The sequence below is a fragment of the Grus americana genome, chromosome 20, assembly GCF_028858705.1.
Source record: "Grus americana isolate bGruAme1 chromosome 20, bGruAme1.mat, whole genome shotgun sequence".
Lineage (NCBI taxonomy): Eukaryota > Metazoa > Chordata > Aves > Gruiformes > Gruidae > Grus > Grus americana.
This window is the reverse complement of record NC_072871.1, coordinates 12,147,080-12,164,232: the sequence shown is the minus strand read 5'-3', so window position 1 is coordinate 12,164,232 and position 17,153 is coordinate 12,147,080. Positions and strand designations below refer to the sequence as shown.

Sequence of the window (17,153 nt, the reverse complement as noted above, 5' to 3'; positions counted from 1 at the left end):
TACGTTTATTCCACACACTGCAGCACTAATCCGCTGCCAGTACTCTTTCAAGAAGCCCAACAGATTTCCAAAGTACTGCCCTCCCTTCTTTTCCACTGCCCCAGATGGAATTCCCCTTTCCATGCACGACCTCACACCACCATTCCTTAGTAACGGGGAAATGAAGAATATGACACCTCAGCAGGTCACTGTTGATTCCCTTCAATAGGCAATGGAAGGGAGAATTGAGCGACCATCTCACAACAGCAAGGAGAAATAATCTACACCAGTACAATTTTAAAGAAAATCCAGATGCCAAGCAAACACAGTAATCTGAAGCTTTAACCATGTTCCTGCCCAACTGCAAGCCACAGAACAGCACAACACCGAGGCACGGTCCACCTGAGCACCCCCAGAAATGCTGCAAGCTCTGCTCCTAACAATTCATGTTACCAGTCTGTGCTCGCAGTGGTGGGGTGGGTGCAAGGGAACGGAGGGCGATAAGGCCACACCAAAATCGAGGCATATCACTGCAGAATATCAGAACCAACACAGCCACAAAAGTTTTGCAAGGGCCTTGGTTTGCTCAGTGCCTCTCACACAATCTAATTAGGGCAAAGGAAATTGCTAAAGTTGCTTTTGAAAGACACTCAATGGTGAGGTCTTGAAGGCCCTGAGCTTGACAATTGGCTGCCTACATGAGGCCTAGAAGTACAGATGGAAGGCAGCTTGCTCAGGTGCCAGGCTGTCAGTTGGATTAAAATGACTCATTTATTTACCAAAGAACCTCACAAAGTGCTTTAGCTAACAGGCAGAGAGGGCCTAACGGCTCTCCAAGCTGGGGAAGAAGCTCTCGCGCCTTCCCGGCCTGCCAAAAGTCATTACTGCCGAGTGTGGAAAGCCATCAGCAGGGTAGAGACCCCCGTCGGCAGGGTGACAGATTGGGCTGCGTAATCAGAGGAGGAAGGAGAGAGCACAGAAGCTGTCAGAGGCGAAAGCTCTTGGCTGGGGCCGCCAGAAAACTGGCAAGATGAGTTAGCGTGACTGAGTAAACAGCAAACAATCTCCAAATGATCTTTCCTCTCTCCCTGGAAGAGATGAACTTGTTTAAAAGGCACATCCCAAAGGAAGCCGCAAAGAACTTCAGTGAAGGAGAGAGAAATAAATCTGGATGAGACCCTCTGAGATACACGGCCCTTCTTTATTTTCCTGTCTGCCAGCTTATATTGTCTGGCAAAAATATTTTATGGAATATATTAATATACATATGACATAGAGCAAATTAATAAGAGGAACAGCAGGTCCCATTGCTTACTAGAGCGGAAAGATGGGTGGAGAACATGGCATAAGGGACAAGGGAAGGACGGCAACATTATTTGTGTTTCTTTTGTGAGCCAGGTTTCAAAATTTTGTGGGCAGAAAACGTGATTTCGCAGTGAAAAGAACAGAACTGTCTTTCTGCAAAACATTTTTGCTGATATGAAGAAAAGTGTCAGAAAAAGCAACGTCCTCGGAGGCAGGAGGTGGTCACAGTGCCTGGCTGCCCTTTGGACATCTGCGTTGGGGAGGCACCTGTAATGTGGGACTACAGCAAAGTGTATCTCTATATTAAGGTGTCCATATGGTCCCCATTACTGTGGTAACAGGCCACCTCCTGGTTTCAATGCATTTGTCCTCCCAACATCTCTGTAAGATAGAACAGTGCTACTATCCCCATTTTACAGATGGGGAGCTGAAGCACAGAGAGATTTTGGACTCAGACACGCAACTTACTGTGCTTAACGTGCTAACCACGCGCCAGCTGAGCCATAGTAACTGTAACTGTCAGGATTTGCATCCCTGCCTTGCAGTAAATGCAGAGTAGCTCAGATTGAAACGAAGGAGGGTTACGATAAATGCATTACCTTACACTACCTTCTTCATGGCAATCTAGGTTAATTCACGTTACCTCCCATTTATGACAGGTCAGGAGCAAACACACAACTATCGCTGCTCAGCTGACATTTGGCTACTTGCCTTGTCACCACAATTCCACATCCACTTGTGTGGAGTCTGTGGCACAGCAGGAAATCAAACCACATCTCCGGTGTCTCAAGAGGGGGATCCCATCCACTGGGATTTCTTTATCCAACTTCTTATTCTTCCTACCTTGCCAACAGCTGTACGTTTCCTGGCAGATTTTTCCTGCCACAGGCTGCATTTCCCCTTCGAACAGTCTCACCCAGGAACTGATATCCCAGTGATTGTAATGATTCTGTTTACTCTTTGTCTAAAATTGAACATTCACTGTCTTTCTGAACTCATTAAACTGAAATTTCAGTAACAAGAGATCTCCCTGAAATTTCTCAGTTACAGACAGCATGTGCATGAACGATAACAAAGTTTAGCTTTTTATCATTTAGAATTTACCAAACACTTCTTATCTTCAAAACACTTAATCTACACCACTGAACAATTAAACTTTGCTATCCTCCTCAGTTCAGACACTTAAGATTTACCTCTATATACAGGGAAACCAAGTTATAGTTACATTTATGCATTGCAAAGATGCATATTTACCTTGATCAAATCACTGAAATGTCATACACATGAGCAGGACCAAGACTAGCGTGTAACAATTACAATTTTACAGGTGATACAATATATAATTTGGCAACGCTAAATCAAACACTGCTATATATATCACAGTGCTAGTTTGAACTGTGGACATAAAAGTAAGATAAAATTCAGCCCGCACTCTCTGAAAAAAAAAAATTGCAACTAGTTTCCTTTAAGAATAATGTGCTGCAAGAACAGGAGTCATTTCAGAGCTGGAGAGGGTTTCTCAGCTCTAATTACTCCCGATCGCTGTAATTTACAAGTTTGCGGTGGGTAGAAATCGCCAAGATTCACACATTTTCAGATCAACAGCTGCCACTATTAGAGAGCAAATCGTGCAGCCTTCTGCACCACTGCAGCAGGCTAGCTGTGGCACCGACAGGTCAGAAACGAGAAGCGGAAGGTGCCACCACAACACAAGGGTGCCAGCAAACTTCAGTAGAGGACAAGATTTTCTCCCTCAGCACCCTTGGAGGAAGCTTGAAGGGCAAAGCATGGAGAGCAGTAGAGCATGTGCATTTCTAATGACACCATTCTCTGGTTGGGCTTCCCCTCCATCCCTGCAGGTTTTCGTTTTTAACCTTGGGGTAGTCGTTAAGATGGGAAATATCACATTACGTCCAATTTACCTGGCAGTTATGGTGCATACTACAAATTAGGATTGCGTTCTATTGATTCCATGTAGAAGAGAAGGTTCCAGCTTCAAACAAATGGATTTTTCCACACATAAGATCATGCAAAATACTTAGAGGCCTCTTGTGTAAGACATACACTTTTTCCTGTATATGGTACCTTGCAGCAAAAGATCGTATTAACAGTTTGCAAAGAGTGCATCAGTCCTTATTTAGCATGTGAGATGCAGAAAAAGGAGATGACTTTCCTCAAGGTCAGACAGCGAGCTGGAATTAGAGCTCAGTGCCAAATCCTCTGTTCTACCATTAGATATCAGACAGGCCCATTAGCGTGAAGCCGCAAAGGGACTCTAAGTTACTTACAGTGCAAAGCAAGATGCCAGTCTTGGATTTTAGGAACTCCTGGAAGACCTCTGTTCTTTCCTAGAGGATTGAAACAGAAAAATGAAGAGTGCTTCTACACATTACAATCAAACATAAAGCAAATTAGCTAATGTAACATTTAACAACTATGCCTCATTCAAAATATCACATACAGCTTCAAAAGCAAAGGAATTGATTTCACAAGTTCCAGTTAAGACTCTTCCTGCAAGTGGGGAGGAAAAAAAAAAAAAAAAAAAAAAGAGATCTATGGCACAAAGTTGTGGTGCCAGGCAGGAAGGCATAGAGTCTGGAGCAAGCCTGAATGCATTTGGTCAAATTAAAAGAACCAACAACTCTGCGGTTTGCACAGAAGCATGGCCTGTGTGTGTCAAAAAGGAGTAACTGTTTTACACGGCGGGAGGATCCACAAAAGATTAGGCAGCAGCAACAGAAGCACTGGCATACTTTTTGGGCAACATAGGTTTTTGTGAATGAAAAAAAAAAAAGCTGGACACAATAACTGCTGCCTGGAAATGCATACATCACTTTACAAATGTCCATCCAGTCACACCATGGGCAGGATAAGCCCATTTTGTTGACACAGCGATACAGTCACATCACAAGAGATCAGCCTCATCATGAGCCCAATGGGGCATGCAGACAGTCACTGCACTGACTCTATAATTATTAAGTATCGAGGATGCTAAGCTGCACAGTTGTTCATGTGAACTGTTGTGGGATAAGTCTTCAAAGTAACAGGGCAGGAGAGATGAGACCTTGGCCAGAAACCCCTGCCCAAGAGGGCAAGGAGGCAGGACTTCTGGGCTGCCACAGAGCTCCCAGGACACCCTCCCACGGCCTTCCCACAAGAAAAGGCCTCATACTGGTGAGGGCCACCAACGGGGCTGCTGACACTGGGATGGGGATCGTTCCTGCCCTTGAGTGTTGGGGCAGGTACTTCCCAGCCTCGCCCTTATTGGGGGTCTGCATCAGCAGAATTCCTGCAGCCCCCACTTCTAACACGAGCTCAGGCTCCCTGGCCGGGCTGGTCCGCAGCCCCCAGATGCCAAATTACCCCACCAGTAGTCTTTGAGCTGCTGAGCCCCAGAACGGCAGTCTGGCTCCTCACCTTCAAAAACCTCCTGCTTTGTTGGTCCCAAAACCTTCCTAAACACACTCCAGTTAGTTAAACTAACTGTTTAGGGGGGGTGGGTTTTTTCTTGATAAAAGCAACATAAACTGATTCTCCAACCCACATGACACCACAACCATTTTGCTATCACACAAGACAATCTTTGAGCACCTATAACCAAAGGCCTCAGTAGCATTTGGTCTTCACTAGCCAGAACCACCTATCCACCTACACTGCTTCTCCTTAGTCATGGGAAACAACCGCACACTCACACTCCCTTGATCTAATTCCATTTAATCTTTTCCTTTTCAGGGTTCAGGCTGTCTCTGGCCTCAGAAAAACCATACCTGTTTCCTTCCTGCCCCTTTTGCTTCCTCCTTCCAAAATATCCTTGATTCCATGTTTCAAGCCTTCCTCCTCAGAGTTCTAGCTAGGAGTTAAGTGAACGTCCTTACATACTTGACTCCCAGCTAGAGGGACTGTTCTAGGAAAGAAGGGAAACTTGGGCCTTGCTGACACACTGAACCCTCTGCTGACAAAAATTAAAGGAGAGCACGCTGTATCTTGTTGACAATGACAGCCGCCGTGCTCAGCAGTACCATATGGGATCCACAATTTAGCTCCATTAATGCTCTTAATTTGAAGACATCAAGCACTAATTACACACTGGGTACTAAAAAGGCAAAACCCTTCCCCTGGTGCCAGCTACTTAGTGGTGTTCTGTTGGCTTAACAGCTGGTCAGGGTAGAGTTGGGCCAGACCAGGCCTGCTCACTCGCTCAGGCAGGCAGGTTGAGGAAAGGCCAGACTGCAGAGACAGCAAAGCACATGTTTCTGGTCTCCACAGGATGGGAATGAGTGAGAAAAACAATGGCTCTTCACCTCTTGCTTCATCAGAAGAGCTCTATTCATTTACCATCTCTGCTGTGCAGCTCAGAGTAGAGCGGTAACTCTCTCCATCACAGACGAAGGGCAGGATCAGGGGCTGAACCTTCAAGGCAGGTTCCTCAGCTATTGAGAGAAACGCTGGAGCGACAGCTCATGTGACACTTCTCCTGGCCTCTCAGCACTCCATAGCAAGTTCCAATCTCATCACCCAGGCCTATCTGGCTAAAACCTAGACCTATTTTGGTGTAATCACTGTTATATTGCTACTATTCCATCCCAGGGAAAAGAGCAGTCTATCAAGACACTGTTCTTCAAAACCAAAGCCAAACTGCTCTGTCCTCATCTAACGGGGGCAACTTATTGGGTAGTACTGTTTTGGGGCTTGCATGACGTTTTCCTTTGGTATTAAGAGCCTGTCCTGACTGCATGAGAGAGAACCATGGATACATAAATGGTTTAAGTGTGCCCACTGGGAATACTGAACGGCTGCCTCAGCCTGCTGAAATAACACCTCTTGCCTCTTCAGCTGTGTTTTTCAGATATAGCTACTGAGGTACTTTCCAGAAGTGGGACAATATTCTTATTCTCATTAGCAGATGGAAGAGTGAGGCCCCAGAGGTAAATTGACTCTCTGTCCTCTCTCCTGCCCTCCTCCCCAAAATAACCACACAATAAATCATAGGGAATAAGGAATAAAACTGTGTATCCTGACATTTTGAGAATGCTTACTTCCTGTTCCATGTTGCCGTGCAGTCGTAGAAACTGTAGGCATGCAGAGGAGACAGATGAACGTTCAGGTTGTTCTGACTCTAGCCCTCCTGAAAGGACCTTTAGAAGGAGCTCATAATGGAACTCCACTTGTTCACAGCTGGAGAAAAAGATGATCATCTTATGGCGTTTTTCAAACTGCAAGAAAAGCAAGAAAATTGCACATGACCATTTCCACAGGCCTCTCCCAATTCCCTGATCATTATAAGATCTAGGTGGCTTCCACTTCTGGAGATAGGATTATCCAGGAAAGGATTAAGGAGGTTGACACCAAATACTAAGCCCATGAAAGAAGTACGAGTACGTGCTGCACAGGTATCTCACTGTCGGCATGAAAGATGCAATAGCACCTCAGCTCTCTCGTGGCTCCCTGTACACCAGCTGCACTTCAAAGCCCTAGCTCTAATCCATGCTATCCTTGACAGAGTAACAGATAAAGGAGTTGGAAAGGGCAAAGGGCTACTCAGTAATATAAATGCAAACACAGTCTCACCTTGCATTTCTCAAGGATAAAAGCTGCTAACGTGACAAGCCTCAATTTGCTGGGGACCATCATGACATACTGCTTGAGCTTCTCCGGAACAGCAAAGTTTTCCTGGCCCATGCAGTCTGATGAACTACGGGGTTCTCTGTCCGTTTGTGATGCTGGCTTGAGCCCCTTCTGTGTTTCATCTGCTATGGAAATGCTGATGGGATCATTCAAACTGATATCGGCCAGCCGCGTTACTCCTAAATCACAGAAAATGAAAAATACCTGAGGTCCAGTCTGGGGTGCTGCTGCAGAGGGCGAGGATATATTCACATAACACCCACAAACTAGCACAATTCCAGTGAAAAGCAGTGAAGGGCAAGGAACTAACAAGACATGCCTCAGACACTGGCAGAACACCTCCACAAACTTCAGACTTTTCAGGCAACTTTTCAGCCAGGCTTAGTTGCTGTGGACTCCACCTAAAGCATCACAAGACACTGCTTCAGCTATTTTACATTACATAAATGTCTTGACCAGACAGACAGTGTTTGGCAGTCCTGGTTTTTAACTGTGTATGTGGAAAAAACCCAACAGATCTTCACTCTGTCAAGAGGGCAGGAGTCATGAGGCCTGGCTCAATTCCTGTGTCAGCAACTGACTTCTTGTATGATGCCAAGCAAATCACACAACAGCTGTACTGCCCTGTTGTTAGGTTTTTGCCTTAATTCTATACCTGTAAAGCAAACAAACAAACCAGTGCTTCCCAGGTTCATGGTGACTTTTCTCAGGAATTTGAGAGACATATGTAAGGATCACTTAAGTACATACACTGACAGAAAGTCTGGTAACAAAGGACAAATGTCATAAGCCCAAAGATATCAACAGGCATTATTCCATTTCTGTGAAGGGCTTCACACTGGGCTGTAACATAACCAGACTCCACCACCTATTTTGCAGTTGCCTGTGCATTATTCAGCTAAAAGAGACACCATCTGTCTATAACCCACCTTCCGTGAGGGTGGCTGAGAGCAGGATGTTCTGACGTGTGTCTCTCTCAGCATTTAAAGCATTGAGTATCACAGCTACATCCTTCTCAAAGCCCAGGTCCAGGATCCTACAAAAAAAGAAGAGGTGATGAAAGATGCCGTAGGAAGGAATGAGGAGAAAGTCTTAAGGCTACATGAGTCAATTAGGAACAGGGGAAGTGCTAGAGCTGATCTTTGGCCCATCTAGCTCCCTGTTCCATCCTCAACTTTTGCCAGGGTCAGACACGTCAGAGACAATCTCTGCAATGAATAATTGTACAATAATCTGTCAAAAGGGGACATTTCTTCCTAATCCCAGACATCTGGTGCTTGGCTGAGGCCACTGAGCATGAATGGTTTAAAATCGTGTGCATGCTCTGTTTTTTTTTTTTTAAACTGTTTAGTGAAATATCGAATGTAGATGCAGAGGGTACCATAATTATTTTCCATATCTAAACACTTGGAAGTTTACCTGTCTGCTTCATCAATAATCAGCCACTGAGTGCGACGGAAATGAATACATTCTGTGGACTTGATGTGATCAACCAGGCGACCAGGAGTTGAAATGAGGATATTTATCCCTTTACGTAACCTGTTTAGATTAAAAAAACCCAAACCAAATAAAAACAAAAAACCAAAACCAAACAAAAACAAACCAACCAAAAAACATCCAGGTTACCAGCAACTCTGGAATAGGAACTCTGAGTGAGGAACTGAAATCTACAGAGGAGAAAATCATGACCATAGTAAAATTAGCAAGGATGGTACTTTCTCACTTATTAAAACTGAAATTTTTTGCACAGCTAAATTTTAACCTTAATCATCATTGATACTCAGAGGCATACTCAGTGATAAAGACACAGTGGAAATAAATATTAATATTATTGAAAAAATTTAAAACACCAAAGCTAGGCTTTCTTTTCTAATTGAGTACTTTTTTTACTGTCAAGAGTAAACTTCTTTTGTGTATGCTTATACATAGAGAAATGAAAATTCCATTTTGGATTAACAGCTTACAATTCGATTCCTGAAAAGGGAAAAGAGATTTTTAGCACCAGGAAATCTCTTCTCCAGAAAGCAATTTCCCCCGTAACAAATACTGTAGACAGCACTCAGTGGTAAGCAAATACAGGTGTTTGTCAGAAGAGGGAAAAAAAAATACTGACACAAGGGATCATCTTCTCAGAAGGCTCATCAACATTTTAGAAATAGATCCAACTGGGGGAAGTGAATACTTCCTGCTGACCCAGTCACTGTGTGTGTATAAGATCCAGGGGGATCACAGCTTGATCCAAACTCACAATCCTCTCTTCCAGTAAGCAAAGCACTCTAAAGAAGGGTAACAAATAAAAAGGCTGTAGAGCAGGAGGACCCAAAATACAATTTAAGTTGGCTTCCTACCTGGCTTTTTCCGATTTTCTCTTTTCTCCCCCCATTAGCACTCCAGGCACAATCCAGGCAAATGGCTACAGAAAGGAAAACCAAGACCAATATAGATTCTTCCTAATAAAGAGACAGAGCCTAACCCAAAAATTATGTTTCTTGGCAAAAAGAGAAAGGACTGGGGCTGACAGCAGTGTGCATCTGATTTAATCTAACAGATATAGTCTACATGCACTCTCTCACCCACAGCTACGTATCAATGGCACTTTTAGTTCTAGCCACGTAACTTGCTTCCCACGTTGTCTAGGAAGATAGAAACGCAATCATTTTTGCACCACTTCCAATCACATAATAATAATAATTCTTTTCCTTCTCCCCATGTAGCCTAAATGTTCAAAGACAAGCTACAACACTATTTCTTCATCTTGCCTTTAAGCAATACCTTCCTGTGGCCAAGGAAAATTTAAAAAAAACCCACAGGACTGAAAGTTTATATATACATACACTGATCTACATGCACGCGGTCACCATGTCTGTGAACATTTAATGTCAGTCTCATTGATATCGGCAGGAGTTTTTGTCACTTACATTAATGAGGTCCAACCCTTCATTGGATCCTATATTGCCCAATATTTACAGGGGAGATAATCAAAGCACAGTACTGCCATTGCCTCACTTCAGAGGAAATGCAGGACAGAAGCAGAGCACAGCTTGTAAGGATTGCACAAATGCCTGACTGGTAAATAGGCTTAAGTTTGCACGGGTCACTGCTTGCCAGAAATACTCCAACAAAATAGTTTCTACAAAGAGAGCTCCTTTTTAAGATTTAAAATAAGAAAGACGTCTAAGCAAGATCCACACAATATAAACTCAGTAGCTGGCAGAGTAATTGCGTCAAGAGCCGCTCAACTAGCCTTTTTCTCTCAGAAATTACAGAATCATATTACACACTCCAAGGTCAGACCACAATCTAAATCTTCTGCTTTGGGTCATTATGACAATTTACGCTGGACTTGATGGTTACTACACATTATATGCAACAAAGAAAAATTAAAGGGGGTCAATCCAGACTTCATCCTTCGAAGGACATCAAAAGTCTACTCATAGTATCTTCTAATTACTATGGAAGAAGACTGAAGTACTTTAAACCTCAGCACAACACAACAAAATCTTACTTGGCAATTCCAGCACTAAAAAAGACTTGGAAAGTGCCTTATTATTTCAAAGGAGAAAAAAAAAAAAAGCAAAAAAAAAAGCAAAAAAAAAAGAACAGGGAGTGGGACTACGATCAGCTAAATGATTTAGATACCTTCTAGCCCCATGGTAAGATGCTCTGCCTCAATTAAAAGGAAAGCACTATCATTTAATTTTAAAAGCCTTCTAATTTCTCCAGCCATTCAATTGTCAAAGCAGTTCACCAAGTTCTACTTCCCATCTGAAACCCATCTGCCTGGTATTAGTTTCAGTAAAACGGTACTTGTCATTGTGAGAGTTTCTATTCATAACTCAGACTAGACAATGGTAGGTACTTCTAAAACCAAAACATTGTGAAAATCAACTATGCTTGTTATGAAAACATCTGCAGCTAAGGTGCCATAATTAATCACTTAATTGTTCATTTAATAGTTTAAAACGTGCCACAGGGAAATCATACTTAAATCCACTTAAAGACAAACAGATTTATATTTAAGGACCACGTATCTTGCCAGATGCTGGTTTTCCTTAAACATCCAGTGGAATTCACACAAACTGAAGTGGTTTAGCATCTTACAGCAAGAGGCTCAAGCAATAAGAACACCATGGAGCATTGAATTCTTACCTTAAGCAGTTTCTGCATTGTATCAAAACTCTGGAGGGCAAGCTATGGAAATCAACAAAAGAAAGTGAGCTCTGAAAAAGTCCCTGGTCTACCAAAATGGACTACAAGCCCCTTTGGCTCAAAATGTAAGATAATCTATTTAAGTATATTATCAGAATTCTGATTATGTCCTTATTTTTTGTTTTAGAAGCTGTGATTCTCTTGCATAATCCTTCTTTCATCATATTTGGATCTGTTCAAAAATCTCTCCACTGGTTCAGCTCCACAAGCCAACTCTCAGGACAATACAGACTCCTGCTAGCTTCTCTGAATGCCCTAGGGAGAAAACAAGCTGAAGCCACAGAAGGTTTCGCTCCACTGGAAGAATAAAAGGGAAAATAGCACAATTTCTGGAAGAAAACCACTATGAAAAGGAAATGCAGTCCAGAGGTTAGTTATCTTCTGGCAGTCAGGACAGACCACGCTATTCCCTCACCTGACCCACGGAGCAATCATACCTCTGGATCTCTCTACCTCTCTGTTTCCCAGTCAACAAAACAGATGTGGTAAGTACAAAGTTTGCAAACCTAAACGTCTGGTCAGTAGAAAGCATTTAGCTGTGGGGTTTCATGTGCTGCCTGACAACTGCTGCTGCTGCGGCAATGAAGACAACTGAGAAAGACAATGGTGGCACTCCAGCTCATCAATGGAATGAGTATGTGAGCAGGGCTTAGTTATGGAGTAAAACTATTTTAAATGCTCTGACTATACATGCTACATACTATTTGCCAAACGCTCAAGAAAGGCTATTGCTTTCATGACAAAGTAAAAGTAATACCAACTGTAATTACAAATTATCTTCCTAAGTACTCTCAGTGGCAGCCCTTTAAAGAAGCTTACAGTTTCCTACATGCTTAGTATTCATACAGCATCCTAAAGAGGCAGTAAGTTGCTGCTGTAAAAATTGAAATAGCTTCAGAGCCTTCTCCTTTCACGGAACTGAGCTGAGATACTGCACTGCAGGTTGCATAAAACGTTGTGCCCCAAACTAGATACCTGCAATCAATTCTCCACATGGAAGTTACGATCATTTGACATTAAAAAAAAAAAAAAAGAAAAAAGTTGATACCCTCCTCTGAAAGATATTATTTGCAATTGCAAAGGCAAAGTCAAATAGAAGAGAGTTCAGTGGAGAAACCAACTCTTGGAAGCCTCATCCTCAGCATTCACTTATGGATTTGAAAAAAAGGCTTTAAAAATGAAATGTATGTATAAACCTACATATTTGCAAAGCTGATTTCATTGGTTTTACTTACTCCCCCTCTGTGAGCTAGGCAAGCTTCTCCCTCTCATACACTGAGCTAGGGAGTTTCTCCAGTCTTCACAATTATTTGCCACCACATGAGGAAAATTTGGAGATTCCTTCTTTCTTACTTTGGTATGGCACAGAACAAAAATGAGAACACACATCCAGACAGCAAACCCTCTTTCTGTGAGGGCAAGATCTGAGCAAAAGGAGACATTTCCCAAGACAGTCCCTGGTGGACCCACATCTACACACTAAAAATCAGTGTTCAAACACTCAGATTCAGACAGAATCAGAAAGAAGGCAGGCCACCTACCTCTCTTGTTGGGACTAATACGAGCGCATAAGGCCCATCGCTGCGCTGCAAACAGAGAAGACAAAAAGTCCACTAAGACTGTAGCACTGATACACAGAGCACTTCCACATCTAACTGCTACTAGCTGCCAAAGTGAATTCTGAAGGGCTTGAGTACAAGTTTGTACGCAACAGTTTGGGGTATTCCCCCCTCCCATCAGCTTTAAAAAAAAAAAATAAATCAGTCTTTCAAATATCAGTACTGCCTTGCCTTCTCTTTGCTGTGCATGGAAACTTGCTCACAGTCATACTCAACATCTTGTTCTATACGCATATTGTTTCACTCTTGTATTTCTGAGTTGCAGAAATACTGTCATGTTTGATGCACAGCAAAAATCTGTAGGTAGCAGCTGCAGAAAGGAACAATCCAGGATGGGCTGGAAATGTTTCAGTCCATAAAGAAAGTCAGGATGATCTCTCTCCAAAAAACGCACAAGAGATGGCAGATCCACAGTAGCATCTTCTGGTCAATCAGATGATCCAAACTGGGAGCAATTATCAAATCTCACTCCATGTCAAAGATTAAAAGCTTATTACTCCTAAAGACATGGCAGTAACCTTTGTTTTCAGTTCCCCCATGGTCTTTCAGACCATTGCCTCTTCTGCACTTTACCTTCTCCAAACCTGACAATTTGGCCTATTTACAATTTAGCCTACTGCATGAAGTAACGGCGATGTGCAACATTGTTCTTGTATCATCTGCATCTCAACAGTACAGGAGGATCCTGTTGTATCCTCAACAGTACAGAAGGATTACAAAAGCCATATGCACAAATAAAGAGGAAGAGAGACTGCTTGACCTTTGTATCCAGAAGAGACAGTGAAGACTACAAAATAAGAGCTGGATTTTATTTTTATTAATCTTAATATCAAAAGGAAATGTATTTAATTCTGTTGCACCTACCTGTATTTTGGACTTCATTCCTTGCAAAGACTGTACAAGTGGAATCCCATAGGCAAGAGTTTTACCTTTTTAAAAGGGAGAAAATTGGAAGAGTATCCATCAAAAAAAAAATGTGGCAATTGCAGCACTCCATCAAATTAAAGTACCATTCATCCTACCATTCTTAAACTGAGGTCATGAGTCTGGAAAAGTTTTAATTAAGTAGAAAGCTTCCAGAAAAGATCAACAGGCAATTCACCAAAGGGTTAAATTAAAAAAAAAAAAAAAAGAGAGCTGGTGGCATCCCACTAAGATCGGTCTAAACAAATATCCCCACCCACCCAAGGAAATGAGACATCCAGACATAGCTCAAGCACTAAGGTTGTATGGTAAGAGCGTGAGCTGCTTAGCTCCGCCAGCCTCCTGGATCCGCATCCCCAGCACGAGCCTTGGAAAAGCCCTACGTGCAATAGCTGGCAGCTGCACACCAACATTCAGTCCCACCACTGCGCCATTACAGAGGTTTGCACAGTATCTGACTGTGCCATGGCAGTCCCATGCCAGGCTTCCCAGCCTGTCGCTTTCATGACTTGTCCTGGGAATGAGAGGTTTTGGTTCTGTATCTGGGATGCAGTTTAATATGCCCTAGTGAAGGAGAATGACAATTAAATACTGACCTGAACCGGTCTGAGATCTCACTAGCGCGTCTTTGCCTTGCAGGAGCACAGGAATTGTTTGTTTCTGAACACTGTGTAACAAATAAAACAGGTTAAGAAATACGAATGCGACACAGGATAGAATCCTAAGGTCTTAACATACTGTGACTCTTTCAAAACTGTTTACCCTAAATTCTATGCATTCATCTCTACTGTGTAGCTACATCAGATAAGCATCAGATGTGACAAATTGAAAAAAGATAGTTTTATAATTCAAATTAGAAGGCAGGACTCCAAGGTTCCACCTTCAGCTGCAACAACTGACTCGCTGCCTAACTTACAAGTTATTTCTCGTGCCAAAATTTGAAAGCAACAAACCCTATGGCAAATGGGACAGCTTAACAGGTACTGCGGTCTTCACAAACAAGTCACATATAATGAAACAATCATTGGTTTTAAGGGGTAGTGAAGTGCAAAGTCTTTCTATGAATATGCTTACCTGGTCATGCTACTTATCTTTAGGACGGTGTTTATTGTGGCGATCTAGAGAGATAATAAAGAACAGTAAACAGATTTTATTGTCAAACTGTTCCTTTTGTAGTACAAGATAGAGCAAAAACCAGAAGACTGATGCTTATTCTCTACATTACTGGTCCAGGGCAACTGGATGTAAAAGTTCCCAGGTCCTCAAAATAGTTAATCAGACTTACACCACTGCTGGTACATCATGAAATATCAGACTTGTTAAAATCCTGCACTCCCAAAGTTTTCTGTGGTTTTTTGGTATTATAACTGCAAACAGTGAAGGGCGCTGGGACAGTGTGTTTGGGGATAGGTCAGGACGCTGGCCAGCACGCTGATCTAAGGACTGCAACAAAATCAGGTGAAATACTGGCAAATCTGTCCAAGTTGCCATAAATAAAGGTGTGCCTCTCAGCTCTCTAACCTGCCCCTCGCCCAAAAAACCCATGTTTCAAGGCAAACAGCCTTCCTGCCACTCACCAGATGTGGATGGAGGTCCAACTGGCTAAAAGAATCTGTAGTGAAAACATTTTCTTGCACCTGCTGGACAGCTTTTCTGAGTTAGGAAAAACAAACCAAAACAAAACAAAGCGGTTGATACCATAGCATTCTATGTAAACAGAAACTACATGTGCCAAGCAACTGCTTTGCCCAAGCAAGGGCAAGAATTCAAGACAGTGAATTTCAAGGCATTGAAAGTTTTTCTTTTTTCCCCTATCCCATTTGTCTACAATACCTGTGAATTTCTGGGATATCAGGGTTGTTTTTAAACAGGCTGGACGTCTTAATGAAAGGTTTGCTTTTCTGGCTTTCATTTTGGTTGTCAGTCAACTGCTTCTTAGGAAGAGATTTTTGGGATGAACTTCCCTTTTCCTTGATGTCAGCTTCCGCAGCGCACTTCTTGAAGGTGTTTACTGATGGTTTACGTTTACGTTTCAAAGGTGGGTTTCCATGTGGTGACTGGAGCTTTCTTTTCAGAGCTTTAGACTGCTTTAATGTTGATAAAAAAGCAGATAACAAGAATTAATTAATGACTGAAAATTAGCAACATGGTATCATGTTGAACACAAACATCATCCCACAGACAGATCCCTTATTTTTTTGAATCCCCTACCCCATGACTAAAGAAAGTAAGTTTGACTTTTGCAGCTAGACAGTTCCTACTCTAATAGATTCACCACCATGCCCGAGACCTCTGAACACTACTGAAATGCAAACAGAAATCTAAAGTCATATATAGTGCTCATTGCTAAAGGATTTCATCTAGCTTCTCCAGTAACTGAGCAGAGCACGCTTTAAAAGTCTCTCTCAAAAGCTGTGCAAATCTCATGATTATGTTAAAGCTACCCCGTCGGCTTCCTTCTTTCTCTGGGCAGGAAGGACGCCCTGTACTTCACTCCAACTTATGCTTCTGCCAACTTTCAGCATTTCTGAGCTCTTTATTTCTTCTTCTGCAGCAGTTTATTTTACCGATCTTCCAGTCATCTCAAGAAAAACTTTTGCTCTCCTCATATCCCTCCAGGAACAGGGAAGAAGAAAATTAAATTTAACTTCTTTTGCTCCCCAAAGCTCTTCAATGTCCCACAATCCTTTTTCAATGAATTGTTTTTTCCCGACACAACAGCAAAACGCGTGAAATACCGGCACAATCTTCATTATGCCAACACCAACATTCACTATCAGAAAAGTGAGGGTGGTGGTGCCCTACCTCAAAGTACCTAATGTAATCAGGGTAAATCCTGGCAATCACTTAACTCTCACATACTTTTGCACAATATTTTAAGAAAGATTTTAAAATTAAGAATACTAATTGAAACAACACAGAAGCACTGTAACAATGACTCTAGAATTGAAAACGTCTATTTAACCCATTCTTGTTCTTCTGTCTTCAGACTTATGAGAGGAAAGCACCTATTCCCGCAGCTCATGGCGTGCCCGCGATTACGAGTTCACTCTAGAAGAAGACATCTCTGCATGAGGCAGCTCCAGCACTCAGCCCCCACACCGTGAGGGAAGCGCAGGGCAGCCCCGGCAGCCCCCCCACACCGACCGGGGCAGCTCGAACCCGCCGTTTCCCACCCGCTCCCTGAGGGCGCTTCCCCCTCCACAACCACCAACCGCCCAAGGCGCCGGGCCCGGCTGCCCGCCGAGCCACCCTGTGCGGGCATCAACCCCGTCTCGGGGGGAAAAGCCAAAAGCTCCGTTTAGTAACTTTTCAGACGCTGACCCCCGGCCCGCTGACCACGGCTCCCCAGGCCAGCCCCCAGCTGGGCTCCCCCGGGTCCGGTCAGGGCGAGAGCCACGGCTCCGGCCCGCGGCAGCACCCCGGGTCCCGGCACAGCCACCGCCGCCAGGGCTGGCTCGGGCCAGCCCCCAGCCCCCCCCGGCCCCGGCC

The 17,153-nt window shown here is 43.2% G+C and overlaps 1 protein-coding gene across 4 annotated transcripts in view; it reads right to left on the bottom strand.

Moving 5' to 3' along the window:
• DDX31 (DEAD-box helicase 31) overlaps positions 1-17,153 on the bottom strand; it is a 49,887-nt gene that overhangs the window by 32,442 nt on the left and 292 nt on the right. For 3 of the 4 annotated variants that reach the window (XM_054848264.1, XM_054848266.1, XM_054848267.1), the window contains exons 2-14: positions 15,495-15,748; positions 15,239-15,314; positions 14,736-14,779; positions 14,258-14,328; positions 13,602-13,666; positions 12,660-12,704; positions 11,059-11,100; positions 9,258-9,322; positions 8,329-8,448; positions 7,839-7,945; positions 6,853-7,088; positions 6,321-6,497; positions 3,573-3,632 (exon numbers count right to left, since the gene is read on the bottom strand). In XM_054848264.1, coding sequence (XP_054704239.1) covers positions 3,573-3,632; positions 6,321-6,497; positions 6,853-7,088; positions 7,839-7,945; positions 8,329-8,448; positions 9,258-9,322; positions 11,059-11,100; positions 12,660-12,704; positions 13,602-13,666; positions 14,258-14,328; positions 14,736-14,779; positions 15,239-15,314; positions 15,495-15,748 — 1,362 coding nt within the window. The remainder of the gene's footprint in view (positions 1-3,572; positions 3,633-6,320; positions 6,498-6,852; positions 7,089-7,838; positions 7,946-8,328; positions 8,449-9,257; positions 9,323-11,058; positions 11,101-12,659; positions 12,705-13,601; positions 13,667-14,257; positions 14,329-14,735; positions 14,780-15,238; positions 15,315-15,494; positions 15,749-17,153) is intronic. The other variant, XM_054848265.1, reaches the window with a different exon arrangement.